The sequence below is a fragment of the Wasmannia auropunctata genome, unplaced genomic scaffold (genome assembly GCF_000956235.1).
Source record: "Wasmannia auropunctata unplaced genomic scaffold, wasmannia.A_1.0 LD336074.1, whole genome shotgun sequence".
In the NCBI taxonomy this organism is placed as follows: domain Eukaryota; kingdom Metazoa; phylum Arthropoda; class Insecta; order Hymenoptera; family Formicidae; genus Wasmannia; species Wasmannia auropunctata.
This window is the reverse complement of record NW_012026816.1, coordinates 1,814,379-1,841,383: the sequence shown is the minus strand read 5'-3', so window position 1 is coordinate 1,841,383 and position 27,005 is coordinate 1,814,379. Positions and strand designations below refer to the sequence as shown.

Sequence of the window (27,005 nt, the reverse complement as noted above, 5' to 3'; positions counted from 1 at the left end):
GTTAAATGGCATAGAAGAAGTAGCAGTTAAGATTCATGTAAAAAATCTGCAATCTGCAAATCCAAGATCGCATGGCAAAGATTCTCAGATTACTGAAGCCGTCGAAACGGACGGTGATAATGCAATGACATCGAAAAAGAAAACTGAAAATACGACGAATGGATTTTCCAAGAGCGCAACTTCTGGAAGTGCTGCGATTAAGAGCGAAAGCTCGAATCTTCCGAATGAGAGCAGCAGTACGAAAGCACGGAAGAAACGCGAGAGCGACAAATTAGTGATGACGCCGCTCTCTTTAGAGCTTCCATACTCTTACGTTCTCAGTGAAGGTTCTCCCTGCGAGATCCCCGACTCCGTGACGACCGTGATCATTCCGGACAGGTCGTGTCTTTCTCCCGTTACCCTGGAGGACGAGGATTATCAGCTTGACTCAACAAATAAAAAAAAGGAGTCATTTGCACGCTTCGATATGGCTAAGGAGATTTCCAAGGACGAGAGACAGGAAAAGGATCAGCATGAATACGGCATGGAAGTTTTTGGGGAATATATTCGACCGGACTCTGCCGGTCTGCCCATTGATACCGATTTTATGCGTGGCGCGAAAGGGATGAAACCAAGCCAGGACATAACGATCGTCCATCAGGACTTGGACAGGATCAAGGAGGAAGGTGAAGAAGAGGAGGAAAAAGAAGAACGAAAAGAGACAGAGATCTATCAGGAAAAGAAAAATGATGAAGAAAAAAATGTAAAAGAGGAAGAAGTGAAAAAGGTTTCGACGCTGGAAGACATCGTGGAACACGAGGAGAACGAGGAAATTGATGTAAGGACAATTGGGTCTAAGGACGCTGAAGAAATTACTTCTTCTGACGTTCTCGAGTACGAATCCTTGCCTGATACCAGGGATTTAACGATCGACACTAGTTTGCCAGCCGAAAGAAAAGCAGACGTCGGGACAGACTCCAGAAGCCTGCTGGAGAATTCATCGGAAGAGAGCGGGAGTACGCAGGGTACCCACACAACTACGTCGAGCGACGCGAAGGAAAGCACCGTGAGCAACCGATCGATCGAGAGTCCGAGTCCGGGTAGACCAGTGGTACCGGAACTAAACCTGGATTCGCTTCAGGATAACACAGTGTCGTCTTTCAAGATGACGGCAAACGGAACGGAGAAGGAGGACAACGGCAGCCCTAAGGAGAGCGATGCCACTTCCCTCGTCGAGCCGTTGATTTCGGATGAGAGGCTGATGAATCGGTTGATCGATTACGAAGAAGAAATTGTCGCTGAAAAGTTGACAGAGAGAGACCTGCAGTCAGAGGCGCCGGAGGCTGATCAATTATATCGTGCGGAACACGTGGAATACGAATGGCTGGAGAAGGATCCGTTGTCTGAGGAAATCAACTTGGAAAATGAAACAATATTTCAGGAGGGTAGTATCGATTCGAAGGCTTTACCGGAAGACGCTGTGCGAGCCGATTTGCTTTTGCCGGAGAAAGCGGAGGCGGAGGAATTAGGAAGCGAGGAAGAGATCGCAAGAGAATTGATAGGCTCATTGGATAAAGATATGCAACTTCGCGCTGAAGAATTGAATTTGAAAAAAGAATCTGTAGATACTGAAAAGTCTGAGAAGGACAATTTAGAAATAGACGATAAATCTAATCAACCACAATTATTGTCCGCATCTATGCATTCAATGTTAGTTGAACGGGAAAAAAAGGAACATGAAGATTCTTTAGATAAAACAATAAAGATTGAAGCGGCTAGTGAATTATCAGGTGACGTAACGAATATCAGCCAAGATAGCACGATAATAGACAAAGAAACTGGAAAAGTTAAATCGGAAATGACAAAAAAAGCACATATAGAGAAGGTTGCACCTTTAGCAGAATTTGAGCAAGATAAATTATTAGAAGAAAATGGTAGTTCTGAGACGGTTGATGAAAGAATTATAATTGATGAAAGTAAGCCTAATATTATTGATACTGACCACACCGTTATTCACGAAAAATTTGAAGATAAACAAACGAGTATTAAAGAAGTTCCAGAGAGCCAAAGCAGCGACAGTAAAATTGAAGAATCGAATAGAAAGCAGGAAAAAAATGAACTAGAAGAGTTGCAAAATCAGAAAAAACACGACCAAGAAAAATTAGAAGTACACGAGGAATGCAAGCAAGAAAAAATAGACATTCAAGAAGAAATCGAGCAGGAAAAATTAAAAATTCAAGATAAGGATGATAAGGAAAATGTAGAGATAGAGGAACAAATTGTAAGTGTGAGAGTATTACCTTTAGAAACAGAGTCTAGAAAAAGCTCGATAAACGAATTGATGAAAAATGTTGAACATGAGGAGATTAAACCAGATAATGAATCCATCATTGAAGACCAAACAGGAAAAGATGTGAAAAATGAGAAGGAAGAGAAAAGTGAAGATCTTTCAGGGAAGGTAGAGAGCGTCCATGGGCCAATTACAAGCGCGATATCGGAACATTCGGTGGAAGACCATTCCCGTTTCGGATATTGGACCACGATGACGAAATCGTCGACCGTTGAAACGGTAATCGAAGCTTTCAATTCTAATACGAGTACCGACGAGAAGGCGGACATTGCTGCTGATGCGCCAGAAATCATCGCGGACGAATCGCTTATTCAGAGGAAAGATGATTTCCACTCGGCGGTTATAAAAATTCAAGCTTGTGAGTAAAACGCAGCGTTTCGATAAAATTACACCGTGATTCTTTAAATATGCTGCGTTAGCAATGTAGATAACTAACCATTGACTTTCTTATCTTTTATTACGCTTAATATAATAAATATAATAAAACCAAAAGGCAACAAGAGAGTTCAATTAAATTCGCGGATATAAATAATATTGCAGTATCATTAATTTTCTTGAGATTAGAAAATAAAGTAATGTTATTTTAAAACACTGATGATGTTATGTAAAGGATAATAAATAACAAAGATCATTTTTTTTAAGGTATCCGAGGATTTTTAGCGCGACGCCGCGTACGCAGAAGTTTGAACTCAGAATTTATTTCTAACATCGTTCCATCGACGCGGAAGGTAATTATAATTAATATAATAACCTTAAACGTTTTTAATAAATTAACTTTGATTTAAAAAATATATATAGATTAATATTATTAAGCATAAAATAATATTGATTTATAATATTTTATAAAATTGAAAGTAGCTGCATAAAAAATTAATGTGTTATATAAAAAATTAAATTACATACAAAAATTGTGCGATACATTGAATCTAATAAAATAAAATCTCTTATTAAAATGTTGCTGTCGTATTCTAAATAGAATACGATAATTTTGCACATGGCTATTCAAAGTGGAAACTGATCTCGGAATTGAGTCCATCGGTTTTCCTCTGTTTTGCCGAGTTGAACAGCTGGACGCAATATTTCGCACGCCACGCCCGTCGGAAGTTTATTACGTAAAAGAGGAAGCGGCGGGTCACTGCTAAACGTCAGCGCTTTCGTGATTGCAACAGGCGGTTTGGCAGTAACCGGCTTGGCAGATAGTCTCGAGTTTTCGGTTCCTTAAAATAATTGTTTCTTAAATCAGAATTGACGTCCGCGGTCTTACGTGCGAACGTTGTTTTTGTTACATTTTCTTCAAAATTTCATGTCTCAAAATAAAGTTTAGATTTACGCTAATATTTAATTATTTAACATTTTCCTTTAATATTAAGCTTTCTTTTAATAGTGATTAAATGCCTGAATTAACACTCTTTTCCTTTTCTTATAATATTAATAGAGAGATTAAGAATAATTGAATTCCATGTTAATGTTTATAGACCGATCGTCTGGTGGTACCGCAGGATACCTCGAATTTGCGAGAAGGCAGACGTCTTCGACGAGAAGAGGCTCTGCGAAATACCACACTCTCGTTGGAGAACGCCTTTGCGACTGGTCGGCTTCAACATACCGGCGAGTTTCACGACTCTGTGCCGTTGCTTCCTTTCGATCTGACGAATAAGACTGATTCAGTCACCTCGAATGATTCTTTGGATGAAGAAATTAATGTAGAAGAAGCTAATCCACCTGATATTGCAAAATCTAGCGACAAGCTAGAGAGTGAACCCGTGTAAGTAGTAATACTCGTAGAAGAAACGAAGAATGCATCTAGTACGCTTCAAATATTACTCGTTGCCTAGTGATCGTGAACTAAAATCACGTTTGTGTAAACATCATCTTTCGCTACTTATTCTCACAGTCGCGACAGCGAACATCGGACGAATTTCCACAAAGGCAACGCCTTCGTTGATCCCACCTTTCCGATCATGATGCATCTGCTGACGGACGCGTCCCGCCGCTTCGCGGTCGGTCAGAACTCCCATTCAGGTTTTAATCCAAGTACTGGAGGAGCGAATCCCATGGAACCGACCGTAGACATCCTGATGCTGGGCTATCCGAGAGACGACGAAAATCAATACTTGAATTTTATAACCAGCGTCGAGGATCTAAATTCCAATATGGATTCCTTGACTCTGGACGACGTGACGAGGAGCGCGAAGAACACCGACGACGCTCGTCTATCGACGACCTCCGGCGAGGGTAGCCTCATGGAGCCGTTGGCTCTCTCGGGCGTTTCTCAGGGCGTCGTGATCGAGGAGATGACCAGCTTAGATGAGCTCGTCCCGTCGGAGTCGACGAAACCGTCGACCGCGCCGAAGACCTCGCTGGATACAAATAGCTCGATGCCATCCGAGGAATGTGCCCCCGAGGACACGAAGGATGATTTAGGGGTGTCTGCGAGTACCACGGATGCAACGGAAGACCGGAAACAAGCAGAGGCTGAAGGACAAGAGTCTGCTCGCAACCTTGAGACCGTCGGAGAGAGCGATTTGCGTAGCGAGGATGCGAATAAAGAATCCAACGAGATCTCTCGCGACAGACGCGAACACGTGGAAGGAGAGGACGATAAAACGTGAATCATAAATTCGTGGAGACATGTGGGTTGGTATAAAGCAGGGCAGGAGTCGCGAATTTTATGATCGGTCAACTGGTTCCTCCAATTAGAATCGTCGTTTGCAAAACAATGACCGTTATAATTTCATTGCACATTAGAATATTTTTACAAGAGGCACTTGCGTTTTATATCATTCTTAACTTGTAGGATCCAGAGTGCCTGTTTTTGACTCGTTTATGTCGAAATAGATAGACGATACGAGAAGGGTGTCTCTCAGGAATAGTATTAGTGTACACGAAAAGAATCATTATACACATAACGCTTATTGTTAGTTATTAATTTGTATGAAGGAAATATAACGCGAATTTTAGAATCGCAATTTCGCTACACGATACAAGCGAACGGTCTCTCCCTGCTTTTTACATAGTTTGAAGATATATTGTATATCTTTCTATACGCAAAGAGCAGCAAATAAATTGCATATGTAAGATTAATTCAATTCGCTTTTATATCAGCTTCAGAATATCTACTACAAAAAATATTTAATGATTTAATATATTCAATAGGCTAGTATAGGTATACAGCTAATCGCTGTAAGTTGCAAATTATGTATAATATTCTTCATGACATTTCCATAGTATCATCGCAGTATAATTATAGTCTACGAATTAATTAATTATGACGCAAAATCTTGAATCAATGATGAATATTTCCCGTTTTATGTATATTTATATTAACATTTCGCATCTTGCCATTTAATGAAAAAAACTCCAAAAAAAAACAGTGGAAGTACAATACGGAGATATTTCATCACAGTGAAGCTTTGTATCTTTCGAACGTGGCTGGCCGCTAATTACGTCCGTAATAATCAAAAAGCTTCGGAATCGGACCGACAGTGTTTTGCATTTGGATCACGCGGAATGCAAGCGGCTCGGATACGGACCTTGGTACATATTTTTAGTGCCTGCCACGATCTAGAGAGAAAGAGAGAAGAGAGAGAGACGGATGTGACGATCAGTATCGTGGTCGTCGAAAGCAACCAGTAAGCGGAGATCCAAGGTAAGGGCACGACGTCGCGGTGACGTCACCGGGCGTCGCGACGACGACGCCGTCGTCGTCGTCGCCGCCGCCGCCGCCGCCACCGCCGCCGCCGCCACTCGCCGCGATTCGCGCTCAGACATTACCGCGACCTGTCGCGGCAACCGTTCGCGTTTTCTTCCTTTCTTTCTTTCTCTCGTGGTGATCGTCGTCAGTCGTGTACATACATCGTCATTTCGAGAATCTATCACGCTCGTCGATAGTCGCGAGCGATCCGCTGCTGCAGCTTTGTCACGTACGCCCGGTATCTCTGAGAGGTAAGCAAAGTCAGCGAGCGCGAGATGAGTGCAGCTGTGGGCCATGCAGGCAGATAACTTCATTCCAAGAAAATTGTCGGAAGGATATCTGTATCGTGTAACATTTTTCGGATCATCTTTCTCATCCAATACTTAAGACTCCTTATTTTAAAATAAACAACTTGGGCTTTCAATGATTCTTAATATAGCCACAAAATCGTCCTTCATGAAAATTGAAAATGATGAAATTGGTTCCTTTTCCAAGAGTCAGTTCCGCTATTAATAAATTGAAAGTTTATTAATAGCGGAAATGTGTCCGTCATTTTAATGTCTATACTACTATTAATTTGCAAACATACCGTTCTTTCTGACTATTAATATTTTATATATATTATTGTCGCTAAATTATGAATGAAGAGAGAGCTTTTTATTTCACGGTTTTGTAAAACTGTAGCTTCAGAGAATTCGCAACATATTACAATATTTTTATCTAGAAATTTTAAATCGGTTAAAATGACATTCAACTTCGTTTAACAAAAACTAACATATCTACTTCTCTAACTAGAAAAACTTTGTAAGATCACCGTGCAATTTTAATTCGTGAAACTGATGTCTCAATATAAAGAGTATGGTAATCATATTAATTAAATTAACAAATGCTATACAATATCGATGATAATTTACGAAAACGTTAGACGCGAGTAATTGAAAACGGGGTGGGACGCGTCACGGGATACGTGCGAGATCTTTATACGAGCGGAATCGTTATCGATGTCCGTGCCGGCCGATTGGACGACGCGTATCGTCCGAGCGAGTATATTTTCGTGATGATGAGCATCGGTGAAGAGTTATGCGCGAATACGCGCCCGAGATCAAACGGCGGACGCAAACAAATTGGAATGTTCTTGGCCGCACGCGCGCGCGGACTTTCGTCGACACTCTCGCGAGCATCAATCATCAATCAGCGTATATTGGCCTCAGGACGACGAATTCACTGTGACGCGCATGTCGACCGCACTCACGAGACCGAAATTAATGCTTGTCCCGGGCGATGTATTACGAACACTTTGCGAGCTCCCCAATACATCGCTCTCCCCCTGACACGACGCGATCAATCAAGCCGCAAGTGGAAGAATAAACGTCCGAACGATACTCAAACAAGTGTATTATATAGAGTTCCCTAAATTAAATCGCCTACATAATATTTTTCAACGAACGAGCGTGTCACTGGGAAGCCCAAATAAAGTGAAAATTGTACCATATGAGAGTGAGGAAATACTCCGGCATTTGACGCGTTAAACCTAATGCACGTAACGTGGAGGCTTTTCAACAAATCCCGGATTTTTTTTTTATTTTTATTTTTTGAAACAGATAATATACATATATAAACTAATAATAAAATATATAGAAAAAGGAATATAAAAATTTTCAAAGTGGAATAGATACGTATTTATATATGTAAATACGCAATTAAAAACGAAAAGAGATAAAAATATTCTATTTGATGCGCGGTTCGATTCGAATTGCCTTCGAGCTGCATTCTTTCTCCAGTCTTCTCGTAATACAAATAAAATCCAGCGCGCTCGCGTTTTTAGCTTCATTTCAAAAGCGCGCGAAGGCCGTCCCACGGCTATCGGACGATCGGCGCTCACCCTCTGCCAACTTTGTACGAAATTAACCATCCTCGGATGCGTGAAATAAGACGTGAAGGCGATCGACGGTTCGGAGAACCGTACGGGCCTCTCTCGCCGGCGGGTTATCATCGGAACGCAGAACGCATGCGTGATAGATCCATCCTTCGTCCGAGGCGGATAAACCGCGCTCGCCGCGAGCCTCTTTGTCGCGCGTCCGTTTCACGTCAGTTTCCCATTCCGCTTCTGGCCAGGAGGACGCGCGATAAGGAGATCGCGGAAGTGAACGAAAAAAAAGTGTTCTGCGAGGCAGAGCTATCGTATCGCGTCTTCGCATCCTTCCCGCGAGATAAAATTTCCGCGCCTCAGGGAATCAGGAAGATCGTCCGGCTCTCGCTCGCCTCTCTGCTCTCTCGGATCGATATTCCCAAATCATCGTGCAGATCGTCGATTCGAAATCCGGAGTTTGTTTTTATTATAATAATTTCTTTGCGATTCGCCTCACAGATGTCCACTCGATACTGCGATTTTCCAGACGATACCTGAAATAATACCGGAGACTTGCGGTTTTCTTCCTGAAGAGAATCTCTACGGAGAGAGAAAAAAAGCCGCTCTTTCTTTCTCTCTGGTACCGATATTTATAGACGATCGAAGGTATCCCGAAGGTGGCTGTCTGTTCTATTTCCGCTGACGGGATCATAAATAATACGAGGGATTATCTGTCCCTGCACCCACAAGATTACTTTGTTTCCGCTTTGAAACAAATCTTTAAAAATAATTTAGGGAGTCTTCATCTCTCTTTATCCAGTTTCACCGCTTAGAATACGATTCCGATAAATCGCTAGGGGATCTCTCCATGGGGAATAGGTCTGTTCTCTCGGCAACGATCTTCACAAATAATCAAGAATAACTTCGAAATAGTTTCCGCTCTCGGGATCGATCTTTGTAAATAAGCCGAAGGTACGCGAACCTCTCTCCGGAAACGATCTTTGTAAGCGATCCGGGAGAACGTCGAGTTTCTGCGGAGAGTCGGCTCTCGTGAAACAACTTGGAGAACTCGGAATTTTACGGACGCATCGCGTAAACGCAATAACCGACCGAGAAACGGAGCTTCGCGTGACCGGTTCAGAACTCCGTTCATGTCGCAGACCCCGCAAGAGAACGCCGACGCGATGAAGGCCAATACGGCGGCGACGAAGATCCAGGCCAACTTCCGCGGGTACCGCGTGCGCAAGCAGCTGAAGGAATCCACGCAGCGCCGTCGTCAGCAACAGCAGCAGCAGAATCTGCTGCAGGACCGGCAGCGGGACCATCACCAACAGCAGCAGCACGAGCACACGAAGCCGAAGGAGCACCTGCTGAAGAGGCAGAGCACTCGGGAAGCGCTCGAGGAGAAGTCGGCGACGAAGATTCAAGCGGGCATTCGCGGCTTCCTGGTGCGGAAGAGGCAGCAGGCCGTGCAGGCCGCGGCGACGAGAATCCAGGCCGGCTTTCGTGGCTTCAGGACGCGGAAGTTGTTGAAGCAGAACGGCCAGTAGGCCGTCCCTTCCTGGAGCGTGAGAGGCGACGTGGGACGTTGACGTGTGCAAGAGGTTCTCCACGCTTATGTCTCGTGATTGCGATGACGTAAATTAAAACCTGTTACTGGTGTGGCCCGTGCGTTCGTTGCGAGGCTGTGTGGACGATGTGATAATTGCTTCAATCTATATTTCCAATCCGTTTCTCCTATGCTCTCTAACATAATTATACTTGGCTATATACGTAAATTTTTCTGTGTGAATCTCTGAAATCTCCGAACAGTGTCCTCTCTAACTTACATAATGCTATTATAGATGAGTATTGCAAAATTAATAATTTTTAAATGTACGTTAACAAATTTTTACAAAAATGTTTTCATTAATTAACATACTTAAGAAACGCATACATAATATTCTATTATTATATAATACATATATAATATATTATGTGGATGTGTATTGTACAATAATAGAAAAAGGAATAAAAAATTAATCTTTTTCTAAACTTAAAAAAATTTTCTTAGCAGAACGGACAAAATTTTTCTCTTGCCTTTGCTTGATTTAAAAGTTTAGTTTAATCTTCTGCTTCTGCGTGCTTTGAAATAATCACAAAACACGTGTGTGTCGTAATGGGCATTATCTAATGTCTTCTTTTATTCCGATGTTTTATTGCGTGTACGATAATAGCGCGAGAACTTTTCTTGAAATATAAAAGAATTATTTTCCGGAGGCTCCTTCCATCTTTGAAATGTAGCAGCCCGCGATGATCCCGACGATTGCGTGCTGATATTAATCGGCACTCATTAACTGCAGAAGGAAAATGTAAACAGCTGCAACATGTGTCCGCGACATCTCATTGCTTACAAGCGGTTTAAATATAACGTCGAGCTCGCGCCCCGAGAGCCCTTGACCCTTAAATTCTTCTTACATTAGTACCGAATTCTTTGGCACGTCCCTCACGATATATCACGACCTTCTACATATACTTGTTCTCATACCATGTGTCATTTTGTTTTTCAGTATTTGCGGATTCCTTTGTGATTCCTCGGACGAGGCCCTGCGATTGGAACGAAGAGCGCGGAAGGAAACGACGATTTTGATCAATTAAGTTAATTACTTACATTGTACGCTTTTGGAACATATACACTCCGTGTATCTGTGGACTGTAAATTCATTAATCCAGTTCGGAAACCATCTTGGAAATTAATCGATTAATTAATTAGCGGAACGTTGTTTTCTCGACAATATTTATCATTGTTTTTATTTTCTTATTTCGATTTTTTCCACGATGGCTTTTGTATGACATCAATGGCAATAGATATTAATAATGACGAAGAGAGAAGCAATGGCCGAAGACATTGTGCCTTGAAGGAAAGCGATATATATAATAGAAGTTAGTTAAATAATTATATAAATCTCTTAATAAAATCTCTCGTTATTCCATATCATTATCATTTTTTATGTAATGAATGTATATTAATATTAATGCGTGGATTATGAATTTCAAATGCCGCAAACTAATCGAAGATACATAAAATATATTTTTATTTCGTATCTGTGCAATTTTGTTGATAAATGATATTTGTATAACGACTAGCGCACAAAAGATGTACATATAATATATATATATATATATATATCGAAAACATTGTGTGTAATATATATCAGAAACATTACTTATTGTCATTGTACTTACGTATTTTACGATTCCGTTTTGATTTTGTGAATAATAAATATTTAATCTTTATTGTAATAATTATTTCTAATGGTGATATTTTATATATAGATATAACTATAAAAAAATGCTTGCATTTTGGAATTTATTTTGGTAGTAAGTACAATTTTTATCATCCAGTGTGCATTTATCTGTCATTTTTTAGTTGATTGCAATAAAAATACTATTATATGCATGTATGTGTTTTGATGCGTTATCCGACGAGTAAAACAGTTCACCAGTATTTCTGGATGGCAGCACTTGATTATAGGAAAGACATGTCTTTACATCAGATGCTTTCAAAGCATTGATTTTTTAATATAATAGTGCTTGTAAATTGATCAAGTAATATAACGTGCGTCACGATATAACGTGCTTGTAAATTGATCAAGTCTTTAAAAAATTTTTTTCTCAAAGATGCTAATAAATAATAATAAAAAGCATATTTAAAATAAAAGAAGAAAATAAATACTAAATCTGGAAAATGCGGAAGCACACTTTTATTTATAAACGCAACGAGTAATACCTTTACTTATCGTCGCACAAACAAACCATTTCGTTTCATTTATCATCGTGAAGAAACAATTTCATCTCGTTGCGAGTGAGCCAGGCTGGATTCCGTTTAAGAGCGCGAATAAACAAATTAATTCGGAACGAGGGAAGGTACGTCAAAATAACGCGAACATGAATGCAACCAATTTTATTCTGTTGTCCGTTACATAGGGCGGCGTTCGCCGAAAACATTCACGTCCGGTCTCCGCAGAAATATCGAGAGCTGCGTAAGGTATTCACCGTTCTTGAGACGCTTACGGATGACTATCCGGCGCGAAAGAAGTACCGGTGAAAAAGTTAACTATATTTATCAACTATATTTTTTGCGTCTATTAATAAATTAGTAACAGTCCGTCAGTGAGAGGCAACGTATGCCTTGTCGGGAGACCCCTCGTCACAGAGAGCGTCTCCCTGCGACACCCCTTAAAGTATAAACGCGTTCGACATTGAAAATAAATATTAAATGCAAAATGTCGACATATATATAGTAATGTAGATTTCGTCAATATATACGTAATCGAAATATCAATTTCGGAATGTCAAAAATCATATTAACGACTGTTCCACGGGATATGGGGGAGGGAGGGGAAGAAAAGCGGTGGGGTGGGCTTTCGTATATTTCCTTTGCTTACTGCGTCCTCAATCGTTCTCACCATTCTCTTCCATCCGGTTTGCACCGTGACGCTTTTCGATTCTCAACAGAAACCCGGATTTCCGATGTTTCCCGGCGCGGGAAACACAACGAGAATTCCGTCGATTGCCCCTCTCTACTCCGCGAGAGGCGCGATTCACAGCCATGCGCGATGATTCATCGAACATCTCACGAGATCAATCTAGCCGGCGATGCACGCTCGCTATATGAGCGCGCGGACGCCGGCGGCGCGCGTTTTTCATTGAGACATGCGTGCACAAAGATGGGATAACGTAATTAAAAAAAAAAAAATCACAGAAATGCCATTATACACGGGCAGAAGCACGTCGTCTCGTCGGAAGCCGAGGGGGTGAGGGGAAGTGCGGGGGGCGGGGTTGGGAGAAGGTAGTAGAGACGGGCTCCGACGAGTTCTATCACAATAGTAGGTACCTAATGGGATTACATAGTGAAATGCAATAAATAATTCGGAAAAATCACTAATATATATCCGCGTTTCTCTCCGCCTTTCTCGTTTCACATTCGCTCCTCTCACATTCGTCGTCTCATCCATCCGTCGTCCTTTTCATCCATCCGGGGATTGCGTTGGGTCTTCGTTTACTTGGCGATTCTTTCGATAGGGTAGTTCTTCAATAAATCGAGATGGCTGCGTTCCAGACTCTGATGGGGCAGACAAGTGTTCACGAAGCACGTTAGGCTGTCCACGCTGCAGCCCGTGCATTGGTTGCAACTGCAGATCAGTCCGTCGCCGCACACGCCCCAGGAATCGCTTGGGCCACCGCAAGATTCTCCGGGACCCTACAGCAAATCGTCGTCGACAAAATTCGGACATTTGTAGAGTGAACTTGACAAACTTTCAAATAGAAGTCAACGTCGAGGATAAATACAAAATAAAATTTATGCGAACTTATGATAAATAAATTTTTATATTAAATAGTAAAGCCAAAACTGTAGTATACAGCCTAAAAACTGACTGTGACCAAAGCTTCAAATGCTACTCTCTAAATTTTTTGAAGTAAATTTTCACTTTTTTGGAGTGAATCTCACTCCAAAAGAGTGACAATACTGCCACTCAAGTAGCCGAGTAACAGTATTTTCAATCTTTTGAAGTGAGATTTACTCCAAAAAATTTAGAGAGTAAACTTTTTAAATAAAAATGAAATTGATTTTTACTCAACTTCATAGTAAACCTTGAATTTTATAGGACGCACTGAGAAAAAAAATTGATTGTACGAATTAAATTTGTATAGTTGTTTGATCCAATGGTTGATTCAATAATTCTTTAGTTGCACAAAGAAAAGTATAGTTCATTCGTGTCAACCATCAAAATTTTTTAATCAAGAATTAACTAAACCAACTTAATTAAATCATTTTGTTCGAAAACTAGTAGTATTTATTTGTGTTTGCATGCTATTTAGTTATCCAAGTAATATACTTATTTGTTCAAATTCCAAATATTAAACTGACTAAACGATGCTGATGGGGATAATAAATAGTATGTATTTTTAATCGAGCGGTTGAGTTAAATACAATTTTTTGTTGAAACAAAATAGTTTACTTAAAAAATAATATTTTGTTTATAATAGTGACAAATTTTTTTGTGCCATTGTAGTAACGTTTAGTTGATCGTATTAAACTAAATATTTTGGTAAGATGAAACAAATTTTGCGTTTTTCAACAAATTTCTTTTCTCAGTGCGGTACGAAGATTAAAAATTTTCTGCAGCATCGTATTATTGTGCAATCATTAATCGGAGTGGTTATTCACCTTTCGGCATTCCCTGACACCGACGCAGAGAGTCGACATTATGGAACCGAACACGCATTGGTCGCACTTGTCGCCGCAGTCTATACAGTATACAGATTTCGGCTCGTGCGACTCGTGCCGTTGCGCGAGGTGTGCTTGAGACCTGTCGATCCTGAAACACCATATATGGAATCACATTAATTATCGTAACGTATGTACAACGTAAGATTTTACTCGTTGCTGCTCCGCCATTGTTAATGCTTACAGGAAGACCGTAGCCAGGAGGACAATTGCAAAAGTAAGTTGGAAGGTAAGCATGGTGATCCGCCGATCTGGAACAGAAACGACACGTGTGTAAACCGTGTTTTTTTTTATTGTAGAATTTGACACGAGCTAGTATAAGGACGAGAAGCAAAGACGAAAGGTAACGACGAAACTCTTGTTTGAAAGTAAAACACTTGAATGACAAACGGCCTGTTCAAATTTTGGCTCGCGAGCTTAGAACGTATATTAATGGAAGGGGAATAGAGGCATCAAACTCATTTTCGATCCATGAAAAACAATGCAACAATGTCAATTCATGTATGTATGTTCTAAGTTCGCGAGCTGAAAAAAAATGCTATTACTTCTACCTCGTCTTGAGCGAGTAAAACAGAGAGTAAATAAACAAGGATAGAGGCTAGAGATACGAAAGCTCTAGCTTTGCTCGATAAGATCGAACATTCGTAGAGTTCTCAACAAACTTTCAAATAGAGATCAACGATACGTCGAGGATAAATACAAAATAAAATTTGCAACAAGTTAAATAATATAAACTCCAAACCAATCTCTCCATGTATTGATCTTGTTTCGAACCTTTATCTCGATAATGAAAGTAAGCGATCCTTGGTTGAACGAATTTACAGTGTTTCGAAATGCGGAGCGTGAATATATAGCGAGGAAAGAAAATAAAATTTACACTAAAGATAAAAATTTGTTGTAGAAGAATAAAAAAACATTAAGATAAGTATATTAATCGTGTTGCAAGAATAAAAAATGTTAAGATATATTAATCGTGCATTAATATTAAGCACGATTTATGGCATTTATGTTTGTGACAATGTTTCACGATAGTTACTAAAAGTTGCATTTTTCGATGCACTTATCGATTTAATACTGTCGAAGTGGCCTTGCGTTTTCATTGATTAACTTAATTAATAATCGCGATTTGTATCGAATATCAATGTAATTCCCATTTTACGCCCACTTGTAACTATGTAAAATATAATTCTTTCGTAAAGAATAATTAATAATTACGATGATAAAATAAATTATTTGCTTCTCTCGTAAGAAATGATTTGTCTCTTTTTTAAAAATAGTAATTAATAATTTCCCAATTATCGCAATATCACGTACAGATGCGGATTATCTTTCCATTTACCGAGTTCAATTACCTCGCTTCAGTGTCTTGACATTATGCGTAGCAATCCGGCACTTCGACACAGAAATATTGAATATCCGCAGAAATATCGAGGCAGATACCACCGAGTTGCAGAATCGACTTCTCATCGCCAGTATGCCACTAATTGCTTACATGTTGCAGCGCGAAGCACACAGAGTGAACAATTTCTCTCTCTCTCTCTCTTTTTCTTCGAGATGTATCAAAATGTTATACAAATAATTTGTTGCGTGATCTAACTGTATTCATTTGAGAAAACGCACGTATATAATTATATTTAGGTAAGAGATCGGTAATAAATGTTCTTCCGTCCGCCAAAAGGTTGCGTGTACGTTACGACATGTATGTTCCGGAAATGAAGAATCAAGAATGCGCGGACATCTCAACAGATCCGCCTAAACACAAGCACACAGAGGTGATGCGCACTGACGTATAGGCACTTCGAGATACGGCCATCAAACGTAACGTGAAGAATCAGCCGCGACATGGATCTCTATCGCGTGAAATAGAATATATCTTCCATAAGGCTCTGATATGTCTTTGTGTAGATTCACGATTATATTATTTCTTCTACAGAAATATCGAAGACATGATGATGACGGTAACGGTGATGATGATAGTGATGATGAAGATGATGACGGTACTGCAGCCAGGCGTGTAGGCGGCCGCGATGCGAGAGCCGGGGAAAAGCGTTCGTGCCGGCGACCCGTCGCGCGAATTAAACGGGTAAAACTGATGTTCCACATAGCCATACGAAGGTCCCCACTCTGCACATAGCGAAACGATTTAGCCGCAGCCTCCGTAACTCCGCGGGGGCAAAGACTACTACCGGCGTGAACCGATTTATCGATAAATGCAGAAGCGAAAGGGCAGCCGAATCCGCGGCGCGGCACGAACCCCTTCGCCTCGGGAACGACGCGGCCCAAATGTTCTCCCTCAGCTGCCGCGGATGCAATCTCCTTATCGATATATATGCTTATCGACGCTTGCTATGTGAAATTTAGAACGGCGTAAAACGGCGTCCGAGTTCAAGAGAAATTAAAAGCAACTGGGAAAGTCGAACTGCACAGGAAAGTTCCGCAATTTTCCGACGCGCGGTGAACGGATGAGATAAGGTTTTAATTAACGATATTTGTCGGTATGCGTAATAGATAATACAGCGACAACATGTAATAAATTATTAATTAATTTCTCGTTTTGCTTTTGTTTACCAATGTATCGATCCGTTTTTTCTTGTGTGGACTGTTATGCGTTCAACGCGAACTTTGATAACGCAGAATTCATATCAGAAAAGTAAAATACAAAACTCTAATTTTTGCAATTTATTTGCGACTCGCTCGCCACGCGCTATTATGATTGAACGCGACTTTGCGGAATTACCAGCACTAAATAGAGATGAATTTTTAAATCCTCCCTCTGGGTTCGTTGGCCGAAAAGGCGCGGTGTTGCTCGGGGTAGAAGTAACGCAGATCTCTCCCGCTATTCTGTCCGATTGTGCTAATAATAAACACAAACATTTCACGCGGCCACATGATCCACTTTCCGCCGAACAAGGCTTCCCTTCTTCCCTCCCACGACTATCCATAAACATCCGTTCGTAAACAAGGAAATTGCGCGGGCTGACTCAGCATTGATACTCGGCGAATCTCGCGGCCTCCTTTACTCCGCTCTTTTTTTTTTCGTAAGCGTGCGTGGGCGTAACAATAAAAGAATTTATTTTATCTTGCATTCGTCGCAATATTATCTATTATTTTGCACAATTTTGTCGCAATCTTATCTATATATGTTTATAGGTCATTATTTTCGGACTCCGAGATAACAATCTCCCTCTGTTGCTATATATAAATATTGCAAGAAGACTTTGGTCCCTCTAAAAGTACAATAAATACAACAGCACTGATTCGACCTTCTAATCCCGTAGTTATCACGTATCTCTTTGGATTCTCTGAGACGTTGCACGATCGCGATGTGTGATCTTGTACGCGTGCAATTATTTTCCGCGAGCAATATCTGTTTTATTCGTGTTCGGCGCATCTCTCTACAGCCGTTCTAATATCGTGTATCTCGACGCCATGTCGGCGAGTTTGCGCGATCGGCGTGTTTCCGCAAAAAAAAACGTATTAAAATAAGATAATGGAAATGCAGATATACGCGGCGTCGTCTGGCTTGTGCAATATTTTCGTCTCGCATGCGAACCGGCTATACGTATATACGGTTTGATATTCGCGCGACGGCCTTTTATTGTCTCCCCGCGCGCGAGAGGGAGAGAACGAAGGAATATTTCTTTTCGGGGCGCGCGCGGACAAAAGAGCGGTGATTATTTGCGGACCGTGCTATATCTTCTCATTGTGGGTCATTGCGTCGAATCGCAAGTCTTTCTAAACTTCTCCGCTCTCTGCGAGAGACGGCGTAAAATTAGCCTCCCAGACGGCCGATTCCCTCTCGATGAGTGAAAACATACGTGCCGCGAGAACCGGGTCAATGACATCGAGAAATATGCACCGTCGGTGCATATCGAAACTTCACTTCCAGTTTTTAGCTGTAAACCGATTTTGGACGTTGCTCGAAAGAGGAGCAAAATTAATTGTGTAAATACGACAAGAGAAATGTTGAACTTGCCAGCGTGCGCGTTAAATAAATAAGAATCGGAATGTGCGGCGTGCAGATACAACCCACGGTCTTTAAGAAACAATATAAACCGTCTGTTTATTTTCGTGGCACCGGAACTAATCTCACGTGGCCGCGCCGTATCGATATTCTCGTGGTCACCGCGCAATCGGTACGAGGAAACCAGCGGAATCACCGGCTAAAATCGTGCTCTCTGCGGCAGTAGTGAATGACGCGCATCGTCAGACTCTATATGAAATTCGGCGGAATTCTCATTGAATTTTTCGCGGTGATTAACCCTTTAAATTTAGCCCAATGCGCGAAATAACTTTATGTCTTATTTATAGAGTTGCTTTACGCAAGTGCATAAATTTTAACATCATTTTACGTGCGATATGAATATTTACGATTAGTAGATTAGGGAAGTTTTAGTGCTAGGCGATACGTAAATCCGAGGTATTCAAGTATTTTATACGACACGTGGCTGAAAGAAAGAGATAAGTCGCGTAATGGAATTACTGTAATTTTAAAATTTAATATTTACGACAGGATATTCATAGAATTATTCACGACAGAGAATTTACGTAATATCGTAATTCTTTAACGCAGAATCGTCAATCTCAGGAAACGATAAATCTTTACAAACTCGTTTGGCTAAATCGTAAAATATAGATGACAGGCGATAAGAAAGTTCAAGCCAGCCGAATTATCGCGAATCAATTCTTTCGAAATCACGGAATTATCGCGAGTCAATTCTCTCGAAATCACGGCGTAATTTCATAGAACTGCGCGTGTTTTCCATTCAGCCGGATCGTGGCGGCGCGGCCACGTAGAGAAAATCCGCGAGGGAGCTTTCGCGGTTCGGAAAACGCCGACGTCCGACGAGACGCGACATCGCACCTCTGCCCTGCTAAGAATAGCCGAAGAAATTTGCGTTACTCGACGCAGATGCCAAATTCTCCCTCCCCCTAACTATCCCGCCCTCTTCTCTCCTCCGTTTTCATCGTCTACCCTTCTTTCTCTATTCGCATCCGCCCTCATCCGTCCCGTTTTCTTCTCTTTATCTCTCGCTGCGCGCTTCTCTCTTCTATTTATTCTTGTGTATCTCCCTCTGCACTGTTGAACTTCTTATTCCGTCTCTCTTTGTTCTGTCTGTTTCTTGTTTTCTGATCATCATATCTCTTCTCTCTTCTGCCACCCTTTTAACCCATCCCTCCTCCACTCTTTCTCTCTCTTGTTCTCATTTTCTGTCACATGTACGTACTCACGCACACACCCACATCGTCTTGTTTCGTTGCTCCGCTGGTACAAAGACCGACTGAACGGTCAGTATCGTACCAGTTAGCATTCGTTTTGGACGTGAGCGGTCAAACAAACGGCAGCGACGAATTTGTTCCAGCGAGTAGTGAGATTCCGCAAAAATCTCTCGCAATAGAATCTCTCGAAAGTGAATCTCTAGTCCAGAAGAACTAAAGGGTTTCAAGAGTGCGAAAGAAAGAGAGAAAGAAAGAAAGGATTTTTCCAATTTCCAGAATTCGCGATTTTCTTGTGGAGGATTGAATACGTACACTTTATCATCGTTTGAGAGTGAGTAGCTGGGGTACCAACGTCATTTATTCGCCGAATTTATTTTAATTCTAGCGAACGAATTTTGTCCTGCAGATGCAAATATATAATCACGTCTATTGACGAGTCAACAAAATCGTACACTTTAATATTAAATGTAATTTTATCTTTAAAATCTCTGACGTTAGATGTTTCATTATAAGATCACAATTGGAATAAAATTAAATATTGGGAAAATCATAGTTATATTACATCAATTTATAAACGTATGGTTATAGTATTAATGAATACAAGTTAATTCTTTCCTTCTATCACGATAATGCTGTAGTTTAACTTAATTTCCATTTTAATACGTGACGATGAAAATTATAAAACGAATAATTGTAGTCACCTAACGATAATTAATTCGGAAAGGAAGTGTAATGAAGAATTAAGAATAGACACGTGTTTCGGACGAGGCAAACGTATTATCGTAGGACCGATTGCAACGGGCCTGTGACGATTGCATATTTAAAGATTCCCATCGCGTGGTTTGAGCTAAATGCGGCGTCTTGATTCTGCGTCTTATTTACTTCGTGCACAGATCACCTTCAATGTAGACATGCAGCAACAATCGGATAGGCACGATTTGGCACTAAATACGCTTTGGCATCTATGATTCACGTTTTCATCTCCCTCATTTGATATCCCTTTGAAATATATAAAGCGAAATATTTAAAAAATTCTTCACTCTGTTATTTTTAGATACTTTCTTAGGAAACGAGAACTGCGCGATAAAACGCGGTGAATTTCTAATTAAAAAGAATAAATCGAAGGAAAGCGAGAAAAAAACTTATCGTTAAAATTCGAGATTAAAATTGCACCTTATTACACTATTGCTTCAAAATCCAAGAGCAATCGACTTTTAGCCGAATATTTATCATCTGTTAACGATCCAGAATCAATATTTTCGACGCACGTGCTTTTAGATTTTCACCGGAAGTCGAGCAAACATGTTTACTATTAATTGTTGACACAACTAAAACATTATTGTGTCAACTGCAAAATGCAATTTCCGAAATTTGTGCCAAACGTGCCACGTTGCCTCCGCAGTTTCATGTTGACCAACATATACCTCATCGAATCATCTGACATCGCGTGTCTCTTGACGTACGTACGTCATTGCGGATGTGCGAAATCTCGCGAAGAAAAAGAAGAATTGTTTAATTAATTGATAAATAAACGTATAAATAATATTTCGAAAACCGAGTCCTAAAATTGTTAATTATATCTAACAATATTCCAATACCATACCTGCAGAAATTAAACGATTTCTTCGCGAGAAAAATGAGATGAATTTCCGCGTATCGAGAATAAATAAATCAGTTGGAAGAAGATGAACTATTTGATTACCGTCACTGCTGCACGCACGTCAAGAAATATACGGTTCCCGAGTCGAAAGATAATAAATAAATCATGCATACCAGACTATAGATAAACATACAGAGATCGATAAACAGAACGATTAATATGGTAAACTGTGAGAGTAAACCGGAAGTATCGTTTTGCGCTTTCTCTCTCTCTCTTTCTTAGGAAGAAGAAAGAGAGAAACAGAAGGCAAATATTTATGAGAAGAGAGCTTCTCGCGGTTAGAAATAGGTGGAAGTGCGTCCGAATCGTTCGATATAAGCAACGCAATGCTGAAGAGTTGAGGATCTACGTAGACGACTTGCCAAAAGCGAGCGATTTCTGGCGGAACGCTGATTGAACTCATTTGAGCTCAGTGCAGTTGCAGAATTCCGATCTTGTTATTAAGCAATTAGCAAACATTGCAAGCTCGCGATTGACATATTGACATATTAGTTAATTAAGATTGTATCGATTTCCAATTTTTTTTAAAAAAATTTTTTTGTATCGTAACAGACAATAAAAAAATCAAAGAGAAACCTAGAGATATTAGTTAATGCGATAATAATATAATAGATATAGCGGTAATAATGAAAATAATCGTAATAATAGTATATAATTTAATTAATCTTACAAATAAGACAAAATTTCAGAGAGCACGTTTGATTGTTATACGATTTCAGTTATCTCTTCATATTTTAATTATTTTCTATATTGTTTGTTTCATAACATCGGACAACACGTGACGTGTCAAATTTTACAAAGAAAAAGAAAAATTTTAATTTACAGATAATATTTTGAAAATCAAGTTTCAAAATTTTATAATAGTAGTTTCAATATTTAAAATTGGACGGCTTCTTCGCGAGAAAAATAGAACAGGTTTACTGTCTTTGCATACCTTCAAAAGTGTGCGAATTTCCGATATGTAAAGTAATATTATAAATAAGCCAAGTATTCCAAACTGCGAAGTATACAGAAATCGAAAAGACTCTTGAAATTATTATATGCTTTTATGACGATGTGAACCAGCTGAGAGAAGTTATATAAAAATTTAAAGGCTTGTCATTTTAAAAAGTGATACTGACGAAAGAATTGTACATTATCTCGTTGTTTAATTTTCAGGGCCAGCGAAATGGGTATGATAGCGCGCGTGAGGCGTCGCGTCCGCGCGAACTCGCTGACGGTCGACAAGGAGAAAACGGCGCAAAGTGTCTGCCTTCTAAGCGCGGTTCTTCTTCTGCCCTATTGCCCACGCGGCCCGCTGCCGCTTCTACCGTCGCCCGCGCCGGTCCTGTACTCAGCCTTCGTCCTGCCGGTCGTTTTAAGCGCGAACTACAGGTACCCGGTACCGACCCTCAAGACTCTCGCCGAGGCCGCCAAAGGTACGAAACGGATACTCTGACGCTGACCTCGCTACTTTTCGACTTTTCGCCAGTTTCCCGATTTTATTTCCAAGCTAAACCGGCTAAACCGGAAAACTTATTTTTCGACTTTAGATCTTTTTGACCTGATTTTTCTTTTAGAATAGCTTTTTGGAATTCAAAATGAATTTTTAATAATGAAATCGTCGATACAAAACTCTTCAACTCTGAAACTAATTGGCTAAAGCTGAATAATATTTTATACCAATCTATTCCAAAATTTCATTTTTTTTAAAATGATGTATTAGATAATTTAAGATTTTAAATCATAGATAGTCCACTTATCACGCAGTTAAATCCTACATTAACGGTTCAATAATATAGCGCGGCCGTATGTTTCAGTCTCTAAAAATCAACGATATATCAGAACGAATTAATTAGAACACTGTAGTGCATAATAATATTATAATATCAGTTAGTATTAAACACAATTGAAATATCAAAGATAGTCGTCCGATTCAAACGACAGTCAAGTAGTGCAGAAGTAGCGTTGCGCAAACGAGGAATTGCCATAGGTCACGTCTACCGCGACGTCGTCGCCCCGCACTCACCTGAACTCTGAAGTCCTCTCGCTGCCTGCGGACGTTCGTCTCGTCTCTAATCGGCAATATGATCCCTGTCGTGTGGACGCCAAGTCGCTCAATGCTCGGCCGGAGACGGAGCGCGGTTAGTTTTATAGGTAGCAGGGGCCCTCCTGGTGTCGCCAACCGGGGGATGGGAGATTCTTCGGTTGCCATGTGAAATCCTACGGGTTCCACGTAGCCACCGCCTCCTCAGCAGTCTGTCCTTGTCTCGTCCTGCTGCCATGTCGTCGGTGACTCGTCCTGAGTGACGTCCATTAATATGCAAATCTTCTCCCGCTGGGCGCTCTCTCGCTCTCTTTCTCTCCGGGACTCGTTACTAAAAATGAAGTCGATCATTCATCGAAGCCACGTCAATTACGTTATACTCAATTAACGGTGGCCGAGGGAGGCTCTCCCTTTCTCTCTCCTTTCTCTCTCTCTCTCTCTAGCTCTCCTCCTCTCTTGTTCCGCGCTCGCGCTCATCAGCATCAGCTGGCAACAAGTTCACAATTATTAACGTAAAGCACGCCCTGTCACGTTATTCAGCAACTTGTCATCCTCCGGTAAAACCCTCAACATGGGGGTTGGTCGCTGCCGTTCGTTGATCGGGTCCACCTCCGGAAAATCATTCACGATGACGCGTTCCTATCGTATATCGCTCGTCCGCAACTTTGCTCTCTTTCTTCTTCGGTCCCGCGAAAGATGAGCGTGACGATGAAAAGGAGCGAGATGGAAGAGAAGGGAGGAGGAGGAAGAGGAATCTATCTTCGTGGCGAGCGCATATCAATGTGTTCTTGTGCTTAATAATAACGAGATGTCGCGTGTCTGCGCGCTTCTTTTTTGCTCGCCTCCGCAAACGTTAAAACGATAATTTTCTCCGATAATTACGAGGACGGTAGCGGCTGTAAGCGGTTTTTGTTCGGCCGTTCGCGAGTCGGTCGGAGGCAGGTTGTTTAAACTTTTGCGAATCGCCTCCTCGTCACGTGGCCGATTTGTATCCTCAAAATGTGATTATCGGTTGAACGACTCCGGGCTTCACCGCGCTCGCCTCGATCATTTGCGATTTTTGCCCGTTGGCGAACGTAAATAGCCACGTATATAGACGTTTTTTGTACGTAGAGGCGAATAAGGCCAATATGAAAATTGGAGTCATCGATCTACGTTAGTTACTTCATCATCATCGGTGTGCCGGCACGGTGCACGGGATACCGCGCGCCGGCTTGAGCTATAACAGTAAAAAATTGCCTTTCGAGAATCCACGCTTCTTAAGTTATAATTTGGCGGTATAAATTAAGAGACTTTCTTCAACGTGGTAATCTCAAAGTATAAATTAAAGTTAATCGCTCCCTCGAACGCGAGTATTCGAAATTCGGTGCTGAACGTTTTCGAATTATAAACCCCAACACTCTCCGATATCTCTAAGGCGCAATATGAAAAACCCAGATTGAACATCGATCTCTTTCGTTGCGCGTAGACCATATTAATCTTGCTCCTTTTTTTTTGTACGAAGAACCGTCAAATTAGGGTCCCGTCCCCCATTCCGTATAGCCATATAGAACGTTCGAAACTCGCCTCACCTGCGTTCCTAAATGTTAAAAGTTACTATTTTAAATCAACGTTTTTGAAGACGTCACATTAATGGACGCGCGAGGTAAAATTAAATCCCTTATTTTTTATTGAGGCAAAATTAAATCCCTCATTTTCATATCGATGCGAAATTGAATCCCTTATTTTGTATAAAGGTAAAAATTAATTCTTCATTTTTAAATTGAGACAAAATAAGTTCCTTGTTTTATAGGCGAAATTATAAATCCTTCATTTCGAATCAATTAAGGCAAAGTTAAATTCCGTATTCCATATTGAGATAAATTTAAATCTCATTTTGTGAAATCGATTATATCACGATGTTAAAAAGGTGGAGCCAAGAGAGCATGGCATCCTCTGAATCGCTTTCTGAGACGGCTATACGCGCCGGTGGACCGCGCGGAGAATCTCTTCCTGAAGATGCGCAATCTCTCCGTCATGGCGAACCAGATAGTGTTCCTGATCTTGGCCGACAAGGTGCTGCTGCCGCAGCAGAGGCTGACCTGCCTGTACACGCTCATGTTCTACAACGTGATAGCCTACTGCGTGAGCTATATCAAGGAGCTGATTCAGAAGGAGGACTGGTCGCCGTACGTCACCCTCACCGAGCGTTCCAAGATCAAGCATCTCGCGATGTCGGCCACCAAGATCGTGCTCGAGTGGACCAAGGCGGTGACATTCGTCGTCACGCTGACTTTCATGCTTCTCGTATTCGGACTGGAGCAAGGGCTCGATCATTACAAGTGAGGAACTTGATTTAAGACTATATTATAATCATTCCTTCGTTTGTTGTATATAATTAATATACAGTTTGCTTAACACCTTTTGTGTGTCCCAGAAAAAAATTAATAATTTTTCGATGTGTGATATGTATCTGTATTTCTCTTTTGGTATCTTTCGTTTGAGTTCCTCAATAATTTTCAGACCTTCGTTGATCTACACGGTGATCACGTGGCTTTACTATTCGGCGACGGAGAAGGTCTTCGTCGAGATGTTCCCGACGATCCTGGGCTTCCTGCAGCTGGAAGCGTTGGAGAACATCGAGAATCTGTACGCGCCGGTTTTACTCCGCTGCTTTACGATCGCCATGTCGGCGTTCTTCAGCGTCCTGCTGTTACCGTCGGCCTCTTGGAGGTTCCTGATGGTCGCCACGTATCTGAACGTGTACCTGCGATGGAAGGAACTGATGGCGAATTCAGGCGCGGTGCTGCGACGGGAGCGCGAGGTGTTGAACCGCTACAGGAAGGCGACCCTCGAGGAGATCGAGAGGTTCGACGACGTGTGCGCGGTGTGTCTGTGCGGTATGACGAAGGCCAGGGTGACACCCTGCCATCATCTCTTCCACGCGGACTGCCTGCGACAATGCCTGAAGACCAGCGACAAATGTCCCATGTGCAAGCGCGAGCTCAAGTTCGACTAAATAAACGACCTCGCGGGGAATATACTCTTCTTTTGATTGCCTCCAGAGAAAGATTTACGAGATTCTCAAAACGCGTCGCTGAAGAAGACGAAGAGGCGGGAGACGTATGTGGATGACATTTTGCATCTCGAAGATTTACGGCGTCTTTTATATATTTGGATTCTTTACGACGTCGAACTGGTCTCGAAAAGATTTACGGCGTACTTTTCGTTTCTGTAAGATTTAAAAAAGATTCAGGGAAGATTTAGAATGACACTCTCGGACACACTCGTATTATTCGAGGAAAGAATCAGCGAAAGGGAGAGAGAGCCTGCGATATATTGTGGAACATCGATAATATTCGCAACGCACTGGAATGCATGTTCCTTTAGATATGTATTACTGTGATATAGATCAGCAGCATCGTAGTTTAGGATTATACCGAAGGTGTACTTTATTATCGCGTCGGCCAATTCATGACCGACGCGTAACCTTAATGTAACTGGCGAATGGAAATACGCTTATTTTGTATTACTATACCTTTCGTTAATGTATCGTTAATATAATGTCGGGAAAAAGCTGCGAACTGCGTTGTTTATACGTAAAATACTTCTTTATCTGTAAAATACTTTTTCCGCTGCGTTTTACACGAATTGTGTATTTCCACTTCTCTTTTTACGGATTTAATTAGCGTTACAATCTAAAAATAATAAAAAATTGTTTTGCAAAAATTTGTCGATAGGATAAATAGAATTTAAAATAGCGCAGTTTTGTAACGCTACAATTCGTTTTTTTTTAGAAATCGTGATAAAGTGAGCTTGTAAAAGCCATACGAGAATGCAATTAAGAAATCAAATAGTATTAAAAGATTTCTCTATAGAATAAATTCTTTGATTTTCATATTTGAGATAAAATCTAGTCTAACAAAGCTTCACTTTCTCAGGAGTTATGGCAGATAGAATAAGTTCTTATTCCACTA

At 40.9% G+C, this 27,005-nt stretch overlaps 4 protein-coding genes across 6 annotated transcripts in view; 3 read left to right on the top strand and 1 right to left on the bottom strand.

Annotated features, from left to right (window-relative positions):
- Positions 1–5,413, top strand: part of LOC105449739 (cingulin-like) — a 9,696-nt gene extending 4,283 nt beyond the window's left edge. The window contains exons 4-7 of the mRNA XM_011689121.1: positions 14–2,687; positions 2,972–3,057; positions 3,805–4,094; positions 4,224–5,413. Coding sequence (XP_011687423.1) covers positions 14–2,687; positions 2,972–3,057; positions 3,805–4,094; positions 4,224–4,941 — 3,768 coding nt within the window. The 3' untranslated portion in view covers positions 4,942–5,413. The remainder of the gene's footprint in view (positions 1–13; positions 2,688–2,971; positions 3,058–3,804; positions 4,095–4,223) is intronic.
- Positions 5,414–6,080: 667 nt separating this feature from the next.
- Positions 6,081–10,502, top strand: LOC105449608 (transcription activator MSS11). 2 transcript variants are annotated; one of them, XM_011688895.1, is made up of 3 exons: positions 6,081–6,274; positions 9,033–9,476; positions 10,422–10,502. In XM_011688895.1, exon 2 carries the CDS (start codon positions 9,057–9,059, stop codon positions 9,420–9,422), a length of 366 nt encoding a protein of 121 aa, XP_011687197.1. In that variant the 5' UTR covers positions 6,081–6,274; positions 9,033–9,056; the 3' UTR covers positions 9,423–9,476; positions 10,422–10,502. The 2 variants fall into 2 exon arrangements, with proteins under 2 accessions (XP_011687197.1, XP_011687196.1); XM_011688894.1 differs by lacking the exon at positions 6,081–6,274 and having other exon boundaries at positions 8,120–9,476.
- A 1,298-nt stretch (positions 10,503–11,800) lies between these two features.
- LOC105449605 (neuroparsin-A-like) lies at positions 11,801–26,984 on the bottom strand. Of its 2 annotated transcripts, XM_011688890.1 has the most exons (5): positions 26,567–26,984; positions 23,032–23,380; positions 14,328–14,394; positions 14,084–14,234; positions 11,801–13,114 (listed from the first exon to the last, which is right to left on the bottom strand). In XM_011688890.1, the coding sequence occupies exons 3-5, from the start codon at positions 14,378–14,380 to the stop codon at positions 12,914–12,916; spliced, it is 405 nt and encodes a 134-aa protein (XP_011687192.1). In that variant the 5' UTR covers positions 14,381–14,394; positions 23,032–23,380; positions 26,567–26,984; the 3' UTR covers positions 11,801–12,913. The 2 variants fall into 2 exon arrangements, with proteins under 2 accessions (XP_011687192.1, XP_011687191.1); XM_011688889.1 differs by lacking the exons at positions 23,032–23,380; positions 26,567–26,984 and adding an exon at positions 15,496–16,083.
- LOC105449606 (E3 ubiquitin-protein ligase synoviolin-like) lies at positions 19,407–26,146 on the top strand. The gene is made up of 4 exons (XM_011688891.1): positions 19,407–19,694; positions 22,182–22,441; positions 24,959–25,370; positions 25,552–26,146. Exons 2-4 carry the CDS (start codon positions 22,192–22,194, stop codon positions 26,045–26,047), a joined length of 1,158 nt encoding a protein of 385 aa, XP_011687193.1. The 5' UTR covers positions 19,407–19,694; positions 22,182–22,191; the 3' UTR covers positions 26,048–26,146.
- Positions 26,985–27,005: the final 21 nt, after the last annotated feature.

Coding starts and splice junctions, on each gene's coding strand:
- LOC105449605 (XM_011688889.1), bottom strand. CDS start 15,610: ATGAGAAGTCGATTCTGCAACTCGGTGGTATCTGCCTCGATATTTCTG. Junction 14,395..15,495: donor TGTCAAGACACTGAAGCGAG/GTAATTGAACTC, acceptor TTTCTGTTCCAG/ATCGGCGGATCACCATGCTT. Junction 14,235..14,327: donor CTCCTGGCTACGGTCTTCCT/GTAAGCATTAAC, acceptor ATGGTGTTTCAG/GATCGACAGGTCTCAAGCAC.
- LOC105449606 (XM_011688891.1), top strand. CDS start 22,192: ATGGGTATGATAGCGCGCGTGAGGCGTCGCGTCCGCGCGAACTCGCTG. Junction 22,442..24,958: donor TCTCGCCGAGGCCGCCAAAG/GTACGAAACGGA, acceptor GATGTTAAAAAG/GTGGAGCCAAGAGAGCATGG. Junction 25,371..25,551: donor CAAGGGCTCGATCATTACAA/GTGAGGAACTTG, acceptor AATAATTTTCAG/ACCTTCGTTGATCTACACGG.
- LOC105449608 (XM_011688894.1), top strand. CDS start 9,024: ATGTCGCAGACCCCGCAAGAGAACGCCGACGCGATGAAGGCCAATACG.